The 23,523-nt window shown below is 39.6% G+C and overlaps 1 protein-coding gene across 3 annotated transcripts in view; it reads left to right on the top strand.

Annotated features, from left to right (window-relative positions):
* ntrk3a (neurotrophic tyrosine kinase, receptor, type 3a) overlaps positions 1 to 23,523 on the top strand; it is a 240,888-nt gene that overhangs the window by 109,824 nt on the left and 107,541 nt on the right. For 2 of the 3 annotated variants that reach the window (XM_039018080.1, XM_039018077.1), the window contains exons 5-10: positions 11,650 to 11,804; positions 12,532 to 12,674; positions 13,086 to 13,227; positions 17,927 to 18,226; positions 22,576 to 22,631; positions 23,235 to 23,337. In XM_039018080.1, the coding sequence (XP_038874008.1) occupies positions 11,650 to 11,804; positions 12,532 to 12,674; positions 13,086 to 13,227; positions 17,927 to 18,226; positions 22,576 to 22,631; positions 23,235 to 23,337 (899 nt within the window). Of the gene's footprint in view, positions 1 to 11,649; positions 11,805 to 12,531; positions 12,675 to 13,085; positions 13,228 to 17,926; positions 18,231 to 22,552; positions 22,632 to 23,234; positions 23,338 to 23,523 lie in introns of all 3 variants that reach the window. The other variant, XM_039018079.1, reaches the window with a different exon arrangement.

Below are 23,523 nucleotides of genomic sequence, written 5' to 3'. Positions count from 1 at the left end.
GGTCCCTCTGGTCTTGACCAATTTAGGTAAATCATTTTAGTGCCCCCCATTGTTGGCATCTTGATTCTCTGGTGCTGCTAGAGCAGTTTACGACTGGTGTTGAATTAATTCATTGAGGATTGCAGTTGTTTCGATTGATTCTAGTGGTTTATTTGTTGAAATTGTGGTGTTGAGGTTGTGCCTTGTGGTTATTTTTATTATTCTTGTTTTAATTGGAATGTAAATGATTGTGACAAAATGTTTGTACCATTGGGAATGAGACCCTGGTCTCAATTGGGCTACCCTGAATAACTACAAGTACAAGTTAATACAAATTTAAATGAAATAAAATGTATTTCTCTGTTGTCACATTCTATACAATGTCTATACCCACCTATCACTTGCTAAGTTAGCCATTTAAAAGCAGATACCAATGTATAATACATAACAGGAAATAACAATGATTAAGTTATATGTGATTAGCAATTTCCAGCTCTTCGTATAGGCTACGGGACTCCCATGTGTTTTTCTAGCTGCACGACACCTTGACCTTTCCAAAGGTTAATTTGATGTTTTAATCAGGTCAGTGGAAGACATGCAAATGATTTAAGTCTCACAGGCCATAATCAGTAAATCAGTGCTATGGCCAAACTCCCCATTGGCTATCTTTATGTTGTCATGGTACTGAGTAAGAGAGACCATCTGCCTACACACACACACAGAGACACAGAGACACACACACACACACACACACACACACACACACACACACACACACACACACACACACACACACACACACACACACACACACACACACACACACACACACACACACACTTAATAATTTTTGTTGTTGTTATGTCTTAAGTGGGAAGCCTTTGCTCACCACTCATCAGAGTTGCATCAGACACACATGGAACAGTGAACCCAGGTTACACTGACCTTGGACAGAACAGAATACTGCACCAAACCAAATTAGTCCGTTCATTGTAACCAAATAGATCATTGATTAACTCTGTGAGTGTGACTCTTCCCGCCTCTGAGCCAGAACTGCGTGTTACCTAGTGTATAACGATGGCTGTGATATCCATTTGGTATGCACTCCCTGTATATAGCCATGTTGTTTTCTCCTCCCTGTATATAGCATGTTGTTTTTTACTCCCTGTATATAGCCATGTTGTTTTCTACTCCCTGTGTATAGCCATGTTGTTTTCTACTCCCTGTATATAGCCATGCTGTTTTCTACTCCCTGTATATAGCCATGTTGTTTTCTCCTCCCTGTATATAGCCATGCTGTTTTCTACTCCCTGTATATAGCATGTTGTTTTTTACTCCCTGTATATAGCCATGTTGTTTTCTACTCCCTGTGTATAGCCATGTTGTTTTCTACTCCCTGTATATAGCCATGTTGTTTTTTACTCCCTGTATATAGCCATGTTGTTTTCTACTCCCTGTGTATAGCCATGTTGTTTTCTCCTCCCTGTATATAGCCATGCTGTTTTCTACTCCCTGTATATAGCCATGTTATTTTCTACTCCCTGTATATAGCCATGTTATTTTCTACTCCCTGTATATAGCCATGTTGTTTTCTCCTCCCTGTATATAGCCATGCTGTTTTCTACTCCCTGTATATAGCCATGTTATTTTTTACTCCCTGTATATAGCCATGTTGTTTTCTACTCCCTGTATATAGCCATGTTGTTTTCTCCTCCCTGTGTATAGCCATGTTGTTTTCTACTCCCTGTGTATAGCCATGTTGATTTCTACTCCCTGTGTATAGCCATGTTAGTTTCTCCTCCCTGTATATAGCATGTTGTTTTCTACTCCCTGTATTACATTTACATTTAAGTCATTTAGCAGACGCTCTTATCCAGAGCGACTTACAAGTACATACATTCATACTTTTTTTTTTTTTTTTTTTTTTTGTACTGGCCCCCCGTGGGAAACGAACCCACAACCCTGGCGTTGCAAGCGCCATGCTCTACCAACTGAGCTACACGGGACCATATATATATAGCCATGTTGTTTTCTACTCCCTGTATATAGCCATGTTGTTTTCTACTCCCTGTATATAGCCATGTTGTTTTCTACTCCCTGTATATAGCCATGTTATTTTCTACTCCCTGTATATAGCCATGTTGTTTTCTACTCCCTGTATATAGCCATGTTAGTTTCTCCTCCCTGTATATAGCCATGTTGTTTTCTACTCCCTGTATATAGCCATGTTATTTTCTACTCCCTGTATATAGCCATGTTGTTTTCTACTCCCTGTATATAGCCATGTTATTTTCTACTCCCTGTATATAGCCATGTTAGTTTCTCCTCCCTGTATATAGCCATGTTGTTTTCTACTCCCTGTATATAGCCATGTTGTTTTCTACTCCCTGTATATAGCCATGTTGTTTTCTACTCCCTGTATATAGCCATGTTGTTTTCTACTCCCTGTATATAGCCATGTTGTTTTCTCCTCCCTGTATATAGCCATGTTGTTTTCTACTCCCTGTATATAGCCATGTTGTTTTCTACTCCCTGTGTATAGCCATGTTAGTTTCTCCTCCCTGTATATAGCATGTTGTTTTCTACTCCCTGTGTATAGCCATGTTAGTTTCTCCTCCCTGTATATAGCATGTTGTTTTCTACTCCCTGTGTATAGCCATGTTGTTTTCTACTCCCTGTGTATAGCCATGTTGTTTTCTACTCCCTGTATATAGCCATGTTGTTTTCTACTCCCTGTATATAGCCATGTTGTTTTCTACTCCCTGTATATAGCCATGTTGTTTTCTACTCCCTGTGTATAGCCATGTTGTTTTCTACTCCCTGTATATAGCCATGTTATTTTCTACTCCCTGTATATAGCCATGTTAGTTTCTACTCCCTGTGTATAGCCATGTTGTTTTCTCCTCCCTGTTTATAGCCATGCTGTTTTCTACTCCCTGTGTATAGCCATGTTAGTTTCTCCTCCCTGTTTATAGCCATGCTGTTTTCTACTCCCTGTGTATAGCCATGTTAGTTTCTCCTCCCTGTTTATAGCCATGCTGTTTTCTACTCCCTGTGTATAGCCATGTTAGTTTCTCCTCCCTGTATATAGCCATGTTGTTTTCTACTCCCTGTATATAGCCATGTTATTTTCTACTCCCTGTATATAGCCATGTTGTTTTCTCCTCCCTGTATATAGCCATGTTGTTTTCTACTCCCTGTATATAGCCATGTTGTTTTCTCCTCCCTGTATATAGCCATGTTGTTTTCTACTCCCTGTATATAGCCATGTTGTTTTCTCCTCCCTGTATATAGCCATGTTATTTTCTACTCCCTGTATATAGCCATGTTGTTTTCTACTCCCTGTATATAGCCATGTTGTTTTTTACTCCCTGTATATAGCCATGTTGTTTTTTACTCCCTGTATATAGCCATGTTGTTTTCTACTCCCTGTATATAGCCATGTTGTTTTCTCCTCCCTGTATATAGCCATGTTGTTTTCTACTCCCTGTGTATAGCCATGTTGTTTTCTACTCCCTGTATATAGCCATGTTGTTTTCTACTCCCTGTATATAGCCATGTTGTTTTCTACTCCCTGTATATAGCCATGTTGATTTCTACTCCCTGTGTATAGCCATGTTGTTTTTACTCATTATTTTTATTGTCTATGGACCATTTATGCCTTCTGTCACTAATTCTCTTTTTTATTAAATGTTTTATATTATCTTTAACTCTGCATTGTTGGAAAAGGACCCATAAGTAAGCATTTCACTGTTAGTCTACGAAGCATGTATCAAATCAAATGAGATTTTATTTGACTTGACACTCTCTGACCCCATCTTGTAAATGAGAGAGGTTATCTCTATTTTGCAAAATTGGTTCATCAATAAGCCTGCATGCACACAGCTAGCTGAGATTATGCAGTGTTAATGAAATGTCGTCCAGGTCTAGGTGTTTTTTTTCTCTTTCCATATGTTGGACCCAGTGTGCTGTGCTGTACCACCCATGGAGATCAGATAGAAGCTCCTCTCCCCAGCCCTGTAGGGGGACAAGCTAGGCCCTTAGAGAGCCATGCAGCAGGCAGACAGGGCCCTTTAAGCGAGTGGTGCACATCATGTGGAACTAAAGGGATTAGACATCCTAACTGCCACTTCATAGTCTTTTCTGGTCCATAGACAAATGTGACAAATGTGATGATAATTGCAAAGTCAGGAAAGATGTCAAAAGTGGAAAGTAGTTTTCCCATGAGGATGAAAGAAAGAAAAGGAATAGTGTTGTAATTGCTGTGAGAACAATGGGCACGTTGAATATTTGATTATTGTACAAGAATTGAGAGGACTATTCATTTGACCCATTCTCCTAATCTTAATGAATAGGAAATGTCTGGATAAATGTGTCTTAAAGAATCTTCTGGGACTTTGGCGACTACTAATATTGTTTAAAGCTCCTGCTTTAGGCTGGATGTGTCATAGTGTAGTTCATGAACAGAATTACTGTTTTATCTAAATTAGCCAAGAAATCTCAATTTTCGGTGAGTGCTACTTTCAGAACTATTGGCTAAAAAGTATATTAAAGTACCGGAGAATCGATCTTAGGGGTAAAATTGAGGAAATTACAGGATGCCATATAAAGGTTTGTTTGAAGCAGCAGAGGGTGAGCGAACAGTGATATCTACCCAGTCTGTCTAATCAGAGCCCCACACACTTCACCGGAGCTGCCTGGGTGTGAGGATCTGGAGGGCCGGGGTGTGAGGGGGGTCGTGGGTACTGCATGTGTGGAACATCACAGGGTACTGACATCACACCCCTCCCTCCCTTCTGTTCTCCAACCATCATTGATCCTTTTTCAGAATAATATGAGCCTTACTGTACAGTACATCCTCATGCTCAAGCACTGTGATATTCTAGTTTCAATATTGACATTTACAGCCACCCACCAAAGCATATGAGTTTCAAAGTGTATTTGCTCTGGGTGGTTCTACAAAGAAAACGTTTAGTTTGTATGAAAACGATGTCAGCTTTACCCTGCTATCATTTTAAAATGTGTCATCCGTATCTTTCACATTAATGTGACATTAATGATTTAGCCAGGGCTAGTGTAGGGCCGGTGTTTGTTGAGGGGAAGTCCAAATCAGGTCCATCTACTCCCAGCCCTTGGAGGGGGGCGATGGGTGGGGGGGTTCTACTAAGCTAACATATGGAGAGTGTTGGGGAAGCTACTCTAAAAATATAGTTTACCAAGCTACCAATGGGAGAAGTTAAGGTACTCTAAATCTACCCTCAAGAAAAATACAGTTTATTTAACCAAAGTTACTTTGAAAAAGTAGTTCACTACAAACTACTTTGTGAATAACTACAGAGAGCAACGTGAATTACCTAAATACTCATCATAAAACATTTATGAAAAATACACAGTGTACAGCAAATGAAAGACAAACGTCTTGTGAATCCAGCCAATATTTCAGATTTTTTAAGTGTTTTACAGCGAAAACACGATATAGCATTATATTAGCTTACTACAATAGCCTACCACACAGCCCCATTCATTCAACATAACGTTAGCGATAGCGAATAAACCAGCAAAATATATAAATTTTTTCACTAACCTTCTCAAACTCCATCAGATGACAGTCCTATAACATCATATTACACAATACATATATGGTTTGTTCGAAAATGTGCATATTTAGCGGCACAAATCGTGGTTATACAATGAAAATAGTAGCCAAACTGCAAACAAAATGTCAGGAGAAATCTTGGGAGAGGCACCTAATCTAATCAATAACTAATCATAAACTTGACTAAAAAATACAGGTTGGACAGCAAATGAAAGATACATTAGTTCTTAATGCAACCGCTGTGTTAGATTTTTAAAATTAACGTTACTACGACATACAGCGTGCGTTAAAGCGAGACCGCACCGAAATTAATGGCGGAATAATAGTTTAACTTTTTCGACAGAAATTACGAATTAACATCATAAATAGTTCTTACTATTTGATGAGCTTCCATCAGAATCTTGTACAAGTTGTCATTTGTCCAGAATAATCGTTGCTCGGTTGTAGAAGGTCGTGTTCAACTGTGGAATTAGCAGCAAACGTTAGCCATGTGGTGCAGACGTGTCCAACTCAGCATAACGCAGAACATAGAAAATCCATAAAAATCGCAATATACTGATATAAACTGATATAACTCGGTTTAAAATAACTACATTATGATGTTTTTAACACGTATATCGAATAAAATCAGAGCCGGATATATCTAGCGCCTATAACAACAGCTTTTCAGGACGCAATCCTGAGGTCTGTCTCGAGTCATGACGAACGTAGAAAAGACTGCACACCCGGTTCCAAAAGCTCTTGTTCGGCATCAGATCTACCTAGACACCCCATTCCAATTCTCACTGCTTACTGACATCTAGGGGAAGGCGTATGCAGTGCATGTAGACCCATAAATTACATGCAAATTAATAAACTGACCCTGGAACAGAGCCCCCGATTTCAGATTTCTCACTTCCTGACAGGAAGTTTGCTGCAAAATGAGTTCTGTTTTACTCACAGATATAATTCAAACGGTTTTAGAAACTAGAGAGTGTTTTCTATCCAATAGTAATAATAATATGCATATTGTACGAGCAAGAATTGAGTACGAGGCAGTTTAATTTGGGAACGAATTTTTACAAAGTCGAAATGGCGCCCCCCTATTGAGAAAAGGTTTTAATATGGATTTGACATTTTAAAAACATATAGATCAGCTGGTTAAGAAGCTAAGATTTAAAGTTGGCTTTTTCTACAGAAACAGATTGTGCCTTTCTCTAAGCAGTAGGAAGCAGATTATTCAGTCAACCTTTTTGATCTGTTCTTGAATATGTTGATATTATTTTTCAAAGTGCAGCTGCTACTCTTAAACCTTTAGATGCCATCTCCCATAGTGCACTTTTTTTTGTTACAGGTGACAGTTTTGATACTAATCACTGCATCTTGTATTAAAAGATTGGCTGGACTTCGCTAAATACCCATATATCTCTACATTACTCCCTTTTTGTTTATAAGGCCCTACTTAATAAACTTCCGTCTTATCTAACTTTACTGTTGAAGTATAGACTGCTATGTTGCCTAACCGTTCACAGGATTGGGTAGCTCTTGAGGTTCCTTTTAATACACTGAATTTCTGGAACAAAATTCAAAATACATTCTATCTTGATGTTCTGGTGCTGTTCAGGCAATTTTATTATTGAAATCGGGACTTATTTGTGGAGGAATGTAACTGTTTTTCTAGGTGATTTGTGATGTTTTATTTGTACTTCCCATGACTCTGTTTTTGTATTGGAATGTGTGTATACGCAGTACCAGTCAAAAGTTTGGACACACTTACTCATTCCAGGCTTCGCACACTCTTGGAATTCTCTCAACCTGCTTCATGAGGTAGTCACCTGGAAAACATTTCAATTAACAGGTGTGCCTTGTTAAAAGTTAAGTTGTGGAATTTCTTTCCTCCTTATCGCGTTTGAGCCAATCAGTTGTGTTGTGACAAGGTAGGGGTGGTATACAGAAGATAGCCCTATTTGGTAAAAGACCAAGTCCATATCATGGCACGAACAGCTCAAATAAGCAAAGAGAAACGACAGTACATCAATCTGAAAAATTTCAAGAACTTTGAAAGTTTCTTCAAGTGCAGTTGCAAAAACCATCAAGTGCTATGATGAAACTGGCTCTCATGGGGACCTTCACAGGAAAGGAAGACCCAGAGTTACCTCTGCTGCAGAGGATACGTTCATGAGAGTTAACCTGTTTGGCGTGCAAGCCCGACGTCGGTACACTTATGACAACAGCCAGCTCAAAGTGCAGGGCGCGAAATTCAAAAGATATTTTTCTTAAATATTTAACTTTCACACATTAACAAGTCCAATACAGCATATGAAAGGTACACATCTTGTGAATCAAGCCAACATGTCCGATTTTTAAAATGTTTTACAGGGAAGACACAATATGTAAATCTATTAGCTAACCACGTTAGCAAAAGACACCACTTTTCTTACTCCATCAGTTTTTTACTCCATCAGTAGCTATCACAAATTCGACCAAATAAAGATATAAATAGCCACTAACCAAGAAACAACTTCATCAGATGACAGTCTGATAACATATTTATTGTATAGCATATGTTTTGTTAGAAAAATGTGCATATTTCAGGTATAAATCATAGTTTACATTGCAGCTACAATCAGAAATTGCACCGAAAGCAGCCATAATATTTACAGACACCAACGTCAAATACCTAATTACTCATCATAAAACATTTCTGAAAAATACATAGTGTACAGCAATTGAAAGACAGGCATCTTGTGATTCCAGACAATATTTCCGATTTATCAAGTGTTTTACAGCGAAAACACAATAGAGCGTTATATTAGCGTACCACAATAGCCAAAAACACAAGCAATTTCCCATTAGCAAAAGTTAGCGATCGTAACAAACAAGCAAAATATATATAATTTTTGACTAACCTTGATTTTCTTCATCAGATGACAGTCCTATAACATCAGGTTATACATACACTTATGTTTTGTTCGAAAATGTGCATATTTAGAGCTGAAATCAGTGGTTACACATTGTGCTAACGTAGCATCTTTTTCCCACAACGTCTAAACAGCAACAATATTTTTCTGACACGTTTTCTGACACACATATTCTGACCAAATAGCTATTCATAAACATAAGTAAAAAATACATGTTGTATAGGAAATGATAGATCCATTAGTTCTTAATGAAATTGCAGTGTTAGAATTCTAAAAAATAACTTCATTACGAAATCCAGCTTCGGTATAGCTGAGTACCCCAAAGTTGGGCGCCCACGACTAATTCACATGCACGACAGATATATGAATTAGCATCATAAAATGTTTCTTACTTTTGGTGATCTTCCGTCAGAATGTTGGACAAGGTGTCCTTTGTCAAGAACAGTCGTTGTTTGGATTCAGAACGTTCATTTTCCCTCTCGATTTAGCACGCACACTTGCCAAGTGGCACAAAGCTCTCCAAGTCAACAAACGGAAGAGAACGGAACACGGCAAAACTCCCGAAAAATTTTCAATAATCTGATGAAACTATATTGAAAAAACATACTTTACGATGATATGGTCACATGTATCAAATAAAATCATAGCCGGAGATATTAGTCGTCCATAACGACAGCTAAACAGAAGGCAAATCCATGTCCCCTTTCGCGCGCTCCAGAAACAGGAAATGGACGGTCACGTCATACAAAGAGCTTTAATTCCACCTCAGACCAAGATAAACACGAAATTTCTTCTCTCTCCGCCTCTTGACAACCAGGGGAAGGTGTATGAAGTGTACGTAGACTCTTACGTATCATGCCCATGTATAGGCAGGAAGTTGAACAGAGCATCGATTTCTGACATTCCACTTCCTGGTCAGGAAATGTGCTGCAGAATGAGTTCTGTTTCACTCAGAGAAATAATTCAAACGGTTTTAGAAACTAGAGAGTGTTTTCTATCCAATAGTAATAATAATATGCATATTGTACGAGCAAGAATTGAGTACGAGGCCGTTTGAAATGAGCACCATTTAACTGGCTACTCAATACTGCCCCTTGCAGCCATAAGAAGTTAACTGCACCTCAGATTGCAGCCCAAATAAATGCAAATAAGTAACAGACACATCTCAACATCAACTGCTCAGAGGAGACTGCGTGAATCAGGTCTTCATGGTCAAATTGCTGCAAAGAAACCACTACTAAAGGACACCAATAATAAGAAGAGACTTGCTTGGGCCAAGAAACACGAGCAATGGACATTAGACCGGTGGAAATCTGTTCTTTGTTCTGATGAGTCCAAATGTGAGATTTTTGGTTCCAACCGCCGTGTCTTTGTGAGACGCAGAGTAGGTGAACGGATGATCTCGGCATGTGTGGTTCCCACCGTGAAGCATGGAGGAGGAGGTGTGATGGTGTGGGGGTGCTTTGTTGGTGACATTGTCAGTGATTTATTTAGAATTCAAGGCACACTTAACCAGCGTGGCTACCACAGCATTCTGCAGCGATATGCCATCCCATCTGGTTTGCTCTTAGTGGGACTATCATTTGTTTTTCAGCAGGACAATGACCCAAAACACACCTCCCGGCTGTGTAAGGGCTATTTGACCAAGATGGAGAGTGATGGAGTCCTGCATCAGATGACCTGGCCTCTAAAGTCACCCGACCTCAACCCAATTGATATGGTTTGGGATGAGTTGGGCCGCAGAGTGAAGGAAAAGCAGGCAACAAGTACTCAGCATATGTGGGACCTCCTTCAAGACTGTTGGAAATGATGAAGCTGGTTGAGAGGATGCCAAGAGTGTGCAAAGCTGTCATCAAGGAAAAGGGAGGCTACTTTGAAGAAAGATCTCTTTTTTTATCAACACTTCTTTGTTACTATATGATTCCATGTGTGTTATTTCATAGTTTTGATGTCTTCACTATTATTTTACAATGTACAAAATAGTTTTAAAAAAATAAATAAAAACTTAAATGAGTAGGTGTGTCCAAACTACTGTATATATGTTTTTTTGTGGAAAAAAAGTGATGTGTAGTTCCAGTAGTTAGATACACCGCTACATGGCAAAAAAAAGTATTTAACTCCTGAAAACACTACCTAGATTTGAATTTAGTTCAACTACCACCAAGCTATCGCAAAATGTATTTTAAAATGTATTTTAAAAAGATAGTCATACCATGGATCATAAAGATACTTGATTTTGAATTTTAGGACCTCTATAGCTATAATTTTTTTAATATAATTTTTGACGGATGACACATGGAATTTGGTCTTACTTCTATAAACACATAAAATGCATTGAATAACACATTCATACATGGCAAAACAGATAGTAAAAACAAATAATTTGATTTGTCTATCCTATATCTATGAAATATTTAAAAAATGACCCATATACCTTTGACGTGGAAATGCCCAATTCACTTCCATACATGTCTTCCTCCTGATACAGGTTTACCTTCAGATGTGTCTCGTGATGCTTGTGGGCGTCGTAGAGCAAAACATCCTACATGCTTATGCTTTTGAGAGTCTCAGCTTTCGATAGTGGGGTAGACTAAATAGTTTCTAGTTCAAACCATTTGGACTTGACAGACGTTTTCGTGAAAGTAACTTTTTGGCATCCTATCATTTCCAACAACACTGACTTTGGAAAGTGCCCGTCTACCGCATAGGCCGACATCGGCGGATTCAGTGGATCGCGACGCGGCCCATGCAAAAAGGAAGTCTATAGCGTGAACACACAGGGTTTTGTTTAATAAAATGTGATGATTGCACCGATTTTCACGCAGGTACGGACATTTACCTCTGAGGGTTTTTTAATATGAATGATTTAGCCAGGGCTAGTGCAGGGCAAGTCCAAATCATGTCCACCCTCTCCCAGCCCCAGTCACACGGTACAGTTAGCCCAGCCTGGCCTGGAGATGAGATGAAATGTCTCCAGTTCCTCCCCAGGCATGTTGTGATGAATGTTTGGGGCTGGGCTGAATGATAACAATGTCCTTTACCTACTTCTGACTGCACAATAAATGACCACAGTTGCATTGTGTTGTTTCTCAACATATATTTTCTCATTCTCTCCCTTATTCTCTTGCTCTTATTCTCTCTCTCTCTCTCTCTCTCTCTCTCTCTCTCTAACAGGAGGCTGGAAGAAGTGGTGTTTGAGTGTGGCTGTGATATCCGCTGGATTCAGCTGTGGCAGCAGCGAGGGGAGGCTGGCCTGCACACCCAGCTGTTATTCTGCAACAACGGAGCCTCCAAGATCCCTCTCCAGGCTATGAATATCTCCCTCTGTGGTACGAGCCACCGCTGCCATGATCCCCCCTCCACACTCCCCAATCATCCCATGGTTGAAAAAACTGGTTGAATCAACATTGTTTCCACATCATTTCAACCCCAAAAATTAGGCCTGTCATCAACATTTTGGGGAATTTAGTATTTTTTCACTCAACATTTAACCTACATCCATTGCCATGGATTGTCAACTAACGTTGATTTCACGTTGAATTCACGTTAGTTGTCAACTCAACTAAATGTAAATCAAAAGTAGAGGTTTAAATTTTGTCTGTGGGTAGGCCATTCACATCACTTTCATAAGAATGACCTAAACGCCTGACATCATTATCTCATGAGAGTCGAGCAAAAACAGTGATGACCACTCACCGTTCTCACCGAAACTCTGCTTGTTCCTTCCTGTCCCTCTCCCAAATAGAATTCACAACAGCATAAAGTGTCTCAGTCAGAATCTCAAGTATGCTGTGTCTAGCTGCTATTCTCTCTCTCTCTCTCTCTCTCTCTCTCTCTCTCTCTCTCTCTCTCTCTCTCTCTCTCTCTCTCTCTCTCTCTCTCTCTCTCTCTCTCTCTCTCTCTCTCTCTCTCTCTCTCTCTCTCTCTCTCTCTCTCTCTCTCTCTCTCTCTCTCTCTCTCTCTCTCTCTCTCTCTCTCTCTCTCTCTCTCTCTCTCTCTCTCTCTCTCTCTCTCTCTCTCTCTCTCTCTCTTTCTCTCTTTCTCTCTCTCCACCAGACTTGCCGGACATCAGTGTGACCCACTATAATCTCACAGTGATTGAGGGGGACAGAGTCACTGTCACCTGTAATGGATCTGGATCCCCCCTCCCTGAGGTGGACTGGACCGTCAATGACCTCCACTCCATCAACACTCACCAGGTGGGTTAGCCAGGACACACACAAAGGGACCCATAATGCACTGTGCTATTCTTCATTGTAATGGTCGTACCGTTGTGCTTTGTCTCTAGGTAGCTGCAGGAAACAACTTGGCGTGTGACCTTGGAGTTAGTTTTAGCTACAATACAACTTTAGGGTGCATTCTATTTAGATTCCAGGCAATTCTGGAATTCTGTTGTTGTGCTATGAAGATAAAATATATGTCCAATTGAGGAAATTAAATGGAACTGACACCAACTGTGTTTGTGTGCTTGTGATTTCATAGCTTTCTGAAAATGCAGTTAACCTGCTTTATGCAGAGAATTGTATCTGAATAAAATACATTGTCTGCTCCAATGCACTGTAGTTATCCTACAGTATCACTCACTTGTCTTTCTCTCCTGCTCTGTCCAGTCCAACGTGTACTGGCCCAATGTCCACTCCATCAACCTGACCCTGGTCAACGTGAGCCGTGATGACAACTTCTACATACTGACCTGTATAGCAGAGAACAAAGTGGGGATGGCCAACGCCTCCATCCAGCTCACTGTCCATTGTACGTAGCTACCAATGACCAGTTCAAGTTCAACGTTTTATTTATCAAATTGCAGACCACAAACACTCTCAATTGTTTGCTGTTTGATGATGATATTCAGCTCAATATTCATCTCAGAGGCCAATGTACCAACAGATAACACCAATATTAATCTCACAGTCAATGTACCAACAGATAACACCAATATTAATCTCACAGTCAATGTACCAACAGATAACACCAATATTCATCTCTCAGTCAATGTACCAACAGATAACACCAATATTCATCTCAGAGGCCAATGTACCAACAGATAACACCAATATTCATCTCACAGTCAATGTACCAACAGATAACACCAATATTCATCTCACAGTCAATGTACCAACAGATAACACCAATATTCATCTCACAGTCAATGTACCAACAGATAACACCAATATTCATCTCACAGTCAATGTACCAACAGATAACACCAATATTCATCTCAGAGGCCAATGTACCAACAGATAACACCAATATTCATCTCAGAGGCCAATGTACCAACAGATAACACCAATATTCATCTCACAGTCAATGTACCAACAGATAACACCAATATTCATCTCAGAGGCCAATGTACCAACAGATAACACCAATATTCATCTCAGAGGCCGATGTACCAACAGATAACACCAATATTAATCTCACAGTCAATGTACCAACAGATAACACCAATATTCATCTCTCAGTCAATGTACCAACAGATAACACCAATATTCATCTCAGAGGCCGATGTACCAACAGAGAACACCAATATTCATCTCACAGTCAATGTACCAACAGATAACACCAATATTCATCTCACAGTCAATGTACCAACAGATAACACCAATATTCATCTCACAGTCAATGTACCAACAGATAACACCAATATTCATCTCACAGTCAATGTACCAACAGATAACACCAATATTCATCTCAGAGGCCGATGTACCAACAGATAACACCAATATTCATCTCACAGTCAATGTACCAACAGATAACACCAATATTCATCTCACAGTCAATGTACCAACAGATAACACCAATATTCATCTCACAGTCAATGTACCAACAGATAACACCAATATTCACCTCAGAGGCCGATGTACCAACAGATAACACCAATATTCATCTCACAGTCAATGTACCAACAGATAACACCAATATTCATCTCACAGTCAATGTACCAACAGATAACACCAATATTCATCTCACAGTCAATGTACCAACAGATAACACCAATATTCATCTCAGAGGCCAATGTACCAACAGATAACACCAATATTCATCTCAGAGGCCGATGTACCAACAGATAACACCAATATTCATCTCACAGTCAATGTACCAACAGATAACACCAATATTCATCTCACAGTCAATGTACCAACAGATAACACCAATATTCACCTCAGAGGCCGATGTACCAACAGATAACACCAATATTCATCTCAGAGGCCAATGTACCAACAGATAACACCAATATTCAGCTCACACCAATATTCAGCTCACAGTCAGACCATGAATAATGTAGAGGTGTCAAGCACCTTGTTACAACATTCTTCTATAAAGTAGACTAGTGGAATTATATGTGTAAAATGCCTCATTAAGGAACCTCCCTTTTATGATGACTATTGAACTTAAACTCCCTCTTATAGATTGTAGCCTATGTTTCATAACTACTCTTATCCATTCTGTAACTTTTTTTATTTAACTAGGCAAGTCAGTTAAGAAAAAAATCTTATTTACAATGACGGCCTAGGAACAGTGGGTTAGCTGCCTTGTTCAGGGGCAGGACGACAGATTTTTACCTTGTCAGCTCTGGGATTTGATCTAGCAACCTTTCGGTTACTGGCCCAACTCTCTAACCACTAGGCTGCCCAGTAACTACTCTTATCCATTCTATAAGTACTCCTATCCATTCTATAAGTACTCCTATCCATGCTATTCTATCCATTCTATAAGTACTCCTATCCATTCTAGAAGTACTCCTATCCATGCTATTCTATCCATTCTATAAGTACTCCTATCCATTCTATAAGTACTCATATCCATTCCAGAAGTACTCCTATCCATGCTATTCTATCCATTCTATAAGTACTCCTATCCATTCTAGAAGTACTCCTATCCATGCTATTCTATCCATTCTATAAGTACTCCTATCCATTCTAGAAGTACTCCTATCCATGCTATTCTATCCATTCTATAAGTACTCCTATCCATTCTATAAGTACTCCTATCCATGCTATTCTATCCATTCTATAAGTACTCCTATCCCTTCTAGAAGTACTCCTATCCATGCTATTCTATCCATTCTATAAGTACTCCTATCCATTCTATAAGTACTCCTATCCATTCTAGAAGTACTCCTATCCATGCTATTCTATCCATTCTATAAGTACTCCTATCCATGCTATTCTATCCATTCTATAAGTACTCCTATCCATGCTATTCTATCCATTCTAGCCTATCCATTCGATCACTGCTCCTATCTATCGTATTCTTACCATTCCATTACTATCCTCTCCATTATATAACTAAGCCTACTCTTATCCATTCTATCAGTACTGTTATGCGTTCTATCCTCTACATTCTGTCAGTGCCGAGAGGTCATTGTGTTGAATATTGATCCGTGCGAGCTGGCGGGTGGTTCCCTTGGATGTGGATACTTCATTGATGAGAAGGCAGTGGTCCTTTCTGTGAAAGATGACAGCGATTTATAGAATGTTCATCACATAATGTGCGTGATTGCTTTCCAGCAGAGCAAGGAGAGGGGAGCTCTGACCCTGTTCGTCGGGAAACATCTGGAAGGTCCTGCTAGTTATTCAGTGGTGGTGCACTGCAAAGCCATTTGTTTTTGTTTGTGATGTTCTTTATGAAACCACATGCTCTTTTGGTTTTCTTGGTAATTGCCAATCATCCCAACAGCCGCTTGGCGTGTCTGTTGGAAACGCCTTAAAACAGAGAGTCAACAGCTGTGGTGATGTTAGACTAACTGACAGTCAAGCCAGGAAATAATTGCTGTCAGTTTGATATTCGCTCCACTATAGTTCCACACTTTATGTTGGCGCGATGTTCTTATGATCATCACAAAACACTGTTTTCAATGAACACTCAAAGTTGGAACCAAATTTGGTTATTGAGATCGATGGCATAAGGGAATCATTGTAGGGTCTCTGGAGAACCATAAATGGGATGGTTCTTTGAAGAACCATACAAAAATCCCGAACCAGGAAGGTTTCGGCCTTCCAGGACTGGAATTGAATGGCCCCGCTGTAGGAGTTTAAGCTGCATTTGCATATTTTACATGGTTCCTTTAGAGTGAGTTTAAGAGTTACCAGTACCCATGACTGTGTTTGCTAGAGACACAGACATGGTTGTTGCATTCATTCATTTTCAGTCCTGTGGTCTTCAACAAGTGAGATCCTAAGTGAATATATTGTCAATAAAATTAAATGATTGGATTAGTTTAGAAAAATGTATGTTATTTATATTTCAGTAGCATGAATCAATCAATGTACATGCAAAAACATAGATATTGAAACAAACAATTCTAAAAATCAACCTGCAATAGAGAATGCTGGGAAATATAATGCCACTTCAAGAACCCCACACTTATCTCAAAGGTTCTTTATCAGGCAAGAGCTCTTCAAAGAACCTTAAGAACTGACAAAGAACTATTTAAGAACTTTGATTTTCTTTTCAGTTAAACTCCCCCAACGTTGCTATTTTTATTAATAAAAAAAACAAACATTTGATTGCACCATTTATACTGCTGGCCTTCAAACCACTCACAAGCAAGAAATAACAAGTCACACCCCCTGAACATTGGTACATAGTGTAACATGACATGTGACACACACAATCTTCTAGTTACACTATGTACCAATGTTCAGGGGGTGTGACTTGTTATTTCTTGCTTGTGAGTGGTTTGAAGGCCAGCAGTATAAATGGTGTTTTGTTGATCTTTGAAGCTGCTGCTAGGATGTGGCTGCTGACCACAGGAACATTGGGTTGTCTCCAGGCTTTTGGCTGAGTGGACACATCACCCACTCTGAAGGATGGCAGCCATAGGCAGTAATAATATCACACCTCATAAAAGGCGCCCACCATATACTGTAACTCCACATCCATGGTCGGTATGTTGAAAGCTAGCTAACCATCTGCAATTACAGGGCTGTAAATGTGCCATACTGAGCTCACATAAAGCATCAATCATACTTCGATTCACTGTTAATATACATATTAAGAGAGCATGCCAATTTCCTCATTGTTAGTTAATGCAAGGTAAAACGCAGAGGGTCTCTGTGAAAAGTAAGTGCTTGAGAGAGAGCAGGGAGAAAGAGAGAGCGAGAGAGAGAGAGAGAGAGCGTGAGAGAGGTTAAGAGAGCGTAGGAGAGAGAGAGACTTGAGTTTGCGGATCTCATCATTATCTCTGGCAAATCAATACTGTATGTATTGGGTACTGAGAGAATAGTGTTACACCCCTGTTGCCATCACCCGTCAGTAGGAATGTAAATGCAGGAGCAACAAACAATTATCATATTACCCTGTAATGGTATCCAGCTGATGGAAACAGTGTGGTCTAATAAAGGACGTAAGTCTGGGCCAGAGAAATGTCCAACAATGATGCCGACACATTGAAAAACACATCTCTGACATACTGTACCTCGTTTATGTCTGTCCTCCCTCCCAACAGTCCCCCCCACCATCCTGAAGCTAGACGAGCCCGAGCGTCGCCATGAAACCTGCATAGAGTTCACAGTGCGTGGCAACCCCCAGCCTACCCTGCGCTGGTTCCACCGGGACAAGGAGATCCCCCCCAGTGACTATATCCGCACTGAGATGGATACCTACCAGGACTACCTAGAGGGATGCCTCAACTTTAAGGACCCCACGCACCACAACAACGGCAACTACACTCTGGAAGCTAGCAACTTCCTAGGAGTCACCACCAAGACAGTGTATGGACACTTCCTCAACGCCCCTTTTTCAGACGGTAGGTAGATTTGACTTGCTATAGTAGCTATGTATAGCAGTGCAGGTATAAAGTAGCTTTATACCTGTGACCTTTCGTAGGTCCAACAGTATATTGCATGGATCGGAGCAGCAGAGCTAAAACTGTTAAGTGCTACTGTCTTATTAACGGGTTCACTGGTGAATATAGAAACGGTCTCTCTCGCTGTCACGCCTCTATTAATAAAGGGGATTCATTTAGAGGTGAAGATAAGATCTCATTGGGAATGTTACTCTATTCTTTAGAGAAAAATCCTTTACTTGTAGATTGTCATTTGATAACAGTAGAACATCCCCAGTCCTTCATTCCCCTCCCTCCCTCCCACCCCACCCATCATACCAAGACAGCACAAAAAACATTTGAAATATATTTTTTTATAGCAATAAATAGTAATACAATGGTAATTACAACAGCACTGCTCACAAGAATGTCAGATGAAATGTTTTGTTAGCAGCTCCAACAACATTTGGCCTATAACAGTTCCCCTCAATCCTGGTCCAGGCCCAAAGGGGTGTACCCCCCCCACCCCCACCCCTCCCCGGCATCCAACACACCAACCCCAATTAAGGGCTGAGGCAAATGTGTAATCAAAGTTTAAAAAAATACCAGACCATCCCATGCCAGAGATGGAATGCAGTGTAGATCTGCTATGCTGGGAAAAGATGACTGGATGTTAAACGGGGAGAAGCAACTGGCTTGCCTAATACTAAAGTGATTTCAGAATTGGGACCAAATTTTCAGGGAGTCCTTGATAATGGAATTCAAAACATGGATGACGAGGTTCATAGGCAGAGGGGAACACAGTAACAAAACCGGAGAAGCTTGACTAACTCCATGACAACCCAAGTTGGACCATCCTTGTTTTCAAATGTGGAAACCCAGTAAACACACTTAGATATATTTGCTGGCTAGTAGTACACCGTTAAAATGAAGTGCTTTGTATCACAAAAATGAGTGGTAACTGAGCTGCCACCACCTTAATAGCAGACAAAACCATAACTTTGCTTGAGTATTGAAACATGTTTGTGAGGGTATTGGGAAATATTTAAGGTGCACTGATAAATTCATCCTGAGGTGTTCTGAAACATGACATGGTGTGTTGTACCACCACGTAAGAGTCGTGCAACACCTTGCCTGAGACTGGGAGCACTAATCTGTAACAGGTTGAAAATGCTATGGTGTTTCGAATCCTGTTTAGTGCAGAACTAGATCCTTCTGGAGTTTCCAGTTTAGTGTAAATGAGAGTCGCTCCTCTTGTATATTCCCTTATGTGGTGTATCTAAACTTGTCATTGGTAATTCCAAAAGGTCAAAGGGCCAGTATTTTGCTCAAACAAAGGACACGAGAAAATATAGTTGTGAATAATTTAGTACTTTTTCAAAACATGAACAGGTCTTTCACATTTTTATATTGATAAAGTAAGACAGTTCAATCTGTAAGGTATTGCTCATATTCTTTTAAATAAAAAATGTGACATTATATTTCACTTTCATGGGGAAAAAAATACTAATTCTTGTACAAAACTTAAGCCCAGGGCTCAATGTGATCCACCAGTCATCCATTATGCTAATGTAGTGACCTGAGTCTTTATATTTAGATGGTACACGGCATGGATGGTTGTTCAGATTAATTAAAGCTCAGTACAGTTGAGTTAGATGATATGATTGACAGTTGTCAGTTCAGTTGGCATTAGTCTGATCCTGGACTTGATTGGCTTTAATTAGGATTGGCCAGCCATTGGGTAACGTAGTATGTATGCATGTTTTTCGGCAGGGAGACAAATGGCAAATCATAACAAGCAATAATGATAGTACATGCATGCATAATTAAGTTATCAAATACTATATTATTGATTCATTGCAATATCAATACAATTATTAATCATCAATAGCAATATGCAAAAGCATATACATGATTAAGCTATGCAAATATAGCGACAATATAACAATATGAATGTCAAAAGTGGGATGCAATAGCATGTTGTGTGGTAGGCCAAAGCTAGAGCAGGTTAAAATGGCAGTGGCTATTCAGTGTAGCATATAGTATGTGGGGTATATATATATATATATATATATATATATATATATATATATATATATATATATATATATATATATATCAAACAGTAGATAAAACTAAAAGCTAATAGGCAAACAAGCCAGCAGTATTAACTGAAACTCGGGCAGTAATTTGCCTAAAAAACAAATGCACAAAAAGGTGCAAACAATGACATGTCAATTAACATCTACATGTAGTAAGGAGAAGGCTGTTTTACTTGGACTGTTAGCATTAGTGGCTGAAATGCTACACAAAACAAAAGTTCATATTGAGTGAATTCCTTTTCCTCCAATGTAATAACATTTTGTACATTTTTATTGACACATACTTTCTTGGATTGTTTTGGAGCGTTTCATCTGAGTATTTGGTGTGCTCTCAACTGTCTGAGTTCATGAAGGACCCGAAGACAGGGGAAGCACCCGCAAACTTGCCTGTTTTTATATTTGACCATAGAGTTTGCTAGAGGGAATGTGACCAATAAAATGTGATTTGACCTCTGCTTTAATTTACATAGCCCATTTGGAATGTAACATTATTTTTAATCTCACAAAGTTTCCTGGCAACTGTGGCCTATAATTAGTGCCAAACTCTACCCTAGGAAAAGTATTACATTACCAGTGTCTTCCTTAAAATGTTAATCGAAATATTAACTGAAAATAAATAAATATTTATAATCTATCAATATTCATGCTATTAACCATTTGCAATTTAAAAACATTTGATTATACTGTATGAGAGACAGTGTCTGCCAAAACATTATTTGTGTGTTTTGGTGCTGCCTTTTACATATACTGAAACACCAGAAAGTATTTTCACATCACTCTCTTAAAAACACAATGATTCAGATTGAAGAACCACTGGTTGTTTCAGACTACTTCCGTTCTGTTTTGAAATCCGTTCAGTGTATCGTAACACTTTCATCGCGTTTACATTCAAACACCTGCACTACTTGTCATGGTTTTACTACGCAATGATGGTGTTTTGAGTCTTTCTATTTTAACAGTGGAGAGTGAAAGCGGTTTTCTTCTTTGAACATGCCCTGTGCATATATACACACTGGTTGAACACGCCACTGATGACTCCTCTTCTGTCTTCTTTTCCCACAGATTATGGTGATTATGGTAAGTGATCTTAGAAGACAGTCAACAAGAAATAGTACCATGACATAAATAGTACCATGACTTGAATAGTACCATGACATGCAAGAACCTGGAAGTCTCTAGCTCAAACACACAGATTAAACTGAAACAAAAGGTGATTAAAACAACTCTAGGGGGGTTATGGTAAGTGATTTTTCTTCTCAGACAGTCAACAAGAAATAGTACCAGGAAATATGTAAATAGCACTGACGTAAATAGTACCATGACATCTATTTAATAAGCAGAGCAACAAAAAGGTCATGGGAGCTTACATTTGATGTAATTTTAATCTTCTGATATTCACTACCCTAATTCCAAAATGTTGTTGCCACCATATACTGCCTACATTAGCTGGGTAAGACTCAAGGTTACAGCTAGACACCTCTATCATTGGAGGACCAACAGGCTCATTTAGTCTTTAATCTGTTCTAATTTAGGAGGTAAATGTAGAGGCAAGCACAGCCACTGACCTTCATCCCCAGGCCCTCAAATTGACATCATGCCAGAGCTTCATTGGGATTTTCCACGCATAATAAATCCTGAACGCGTAAGGGAAAGAGTGACAGATTGTTACTGTCAGGGCTCAAAATGATGTTGGATGAGTCCACTTGGTGGTAGGAAGGCAGGAAGGGGCCGGGCAGGACAGACGGGCTCATCAGAAACACCCGGCGCTGTTCTGTTCTGTTCCGCTACACCACATTGCTTCGCACCGCGGCCTGTTAGCAGAGAGCATGATGGGAGGGCAACCCAGGGGCATTAGTGTCTCCATAGAAGTGGATACAGATGAGAGACTTGAAAAGGTCTCATTGTATCAGAAATGGAAGCAGATCTGTGAAGGGCAACAACCCAACTGACTCTACACAGTTTACAAAGCATTAAGCATAACATCAGTTAGCTGCAAGAAATGTGGGTGTGTGCTGTGATTCTTTGATTTGGTACACACTGTAGGTCATACCCACCCTTCTCCCCTCCCATCATGGATTCCAACTCTTTATTTGCATCTCTATGCCTATGGCTAGTTGTTCAGAATGATTGTGTAGACTGCATGTTAGGTATTCAGGATATACTGCACATGTAACTGTCGGTTGCCTGTCAGTACTTTCATAAATAGTGTTTATTTTGTCTTCATCACAGGGACTCCAACACCGACCATCACAGTAACACACAGGCCTGAGGAGGACACATTCGGGGTGAGTTTGAGAACACTGTGGTGCTCAACTAAGTGGCTTTTCTAATCTAGTGGAGATACAACCTGTATACAGAACATCAACTTCTTCTTCTTTTTCCTGGGAACAACAACTAAAAAGAGGCTTTAGTTTGAGCTATTTTAATCCATTTCTTTTCTTTTTCACTCCATCGCCTTGTAGCTCGCTCCTATCTGCCTTTTCCTTTTTGCCCACTGTGTTTAACAACTTCTTAAAAAATGTAATTTCGCTCATCTTTGTGCTGTAATTGACTGGATGGAGATTATTTCCTCATTTGAAGGTTTTAATGGGGAAGAGAGCAGTGACATGGGAGGAGAGACGACTTCCAATTGTTTGGAGGTCCTAATTATACCGTATGACGGTTTTTCAGTATAACTTCATTTTGGGCTTCTCCTTTTTGATTTCTCTTTGTTTTGTTATTGCCAGCGGAGAATGTATAAAGGCCGTTTTCAGTAAAACATTACTAATCCAGTTTTCACAAGCCCTGCATTTACTGTAGGCTTCGTGACTGTTGGCTATTCAGGTTTTTGGAGGTATATCTTTATTGTGAGACTTACTCTCACTAAGCCCTGTCTTGTCGTCTTCCAGGTGTCTATTGCTGTGGGCCTTGCCGGATTTGCCTGTGTCCTTCTTGTTGTCCTGTTTGTTCTCATCAACAAATATGGCCGACGTTCGAAGTTTGGAATGAAAGGTAAGAAACACCCAGTATTCTTCTGAAAGGAAGTTATCATTTAGACATTGTTTTCTTAGGTAGTGCCTCAGCTGCCAAAATAAGACATTATATAGACTTTGTGTTTCTTTATCCCTTTCATGCCAAATACCTTGTTCTGTTATCTTTCTACGACATCCACCTGTGGTATTTACATTTTTTCAGAAT

Source organism: Salvelinus namaycush, chromosome 21 (assembly GCF_016432855.1).
Source record: "Salvelinus namaycush isolate Seneca chromosome 21, SaNama_1.0, whole genome shotgun sequence".
Taxonomy (NCBI): Eukaryota; Metazoa; Chordata; class Actinopteri; order Salmoniformes; family Salmonidae; genus Salvelinus; species Salvelinus namaycush.
This window is presented reverse-complemented; position numbering and strand designations above follow the sequence as displayed.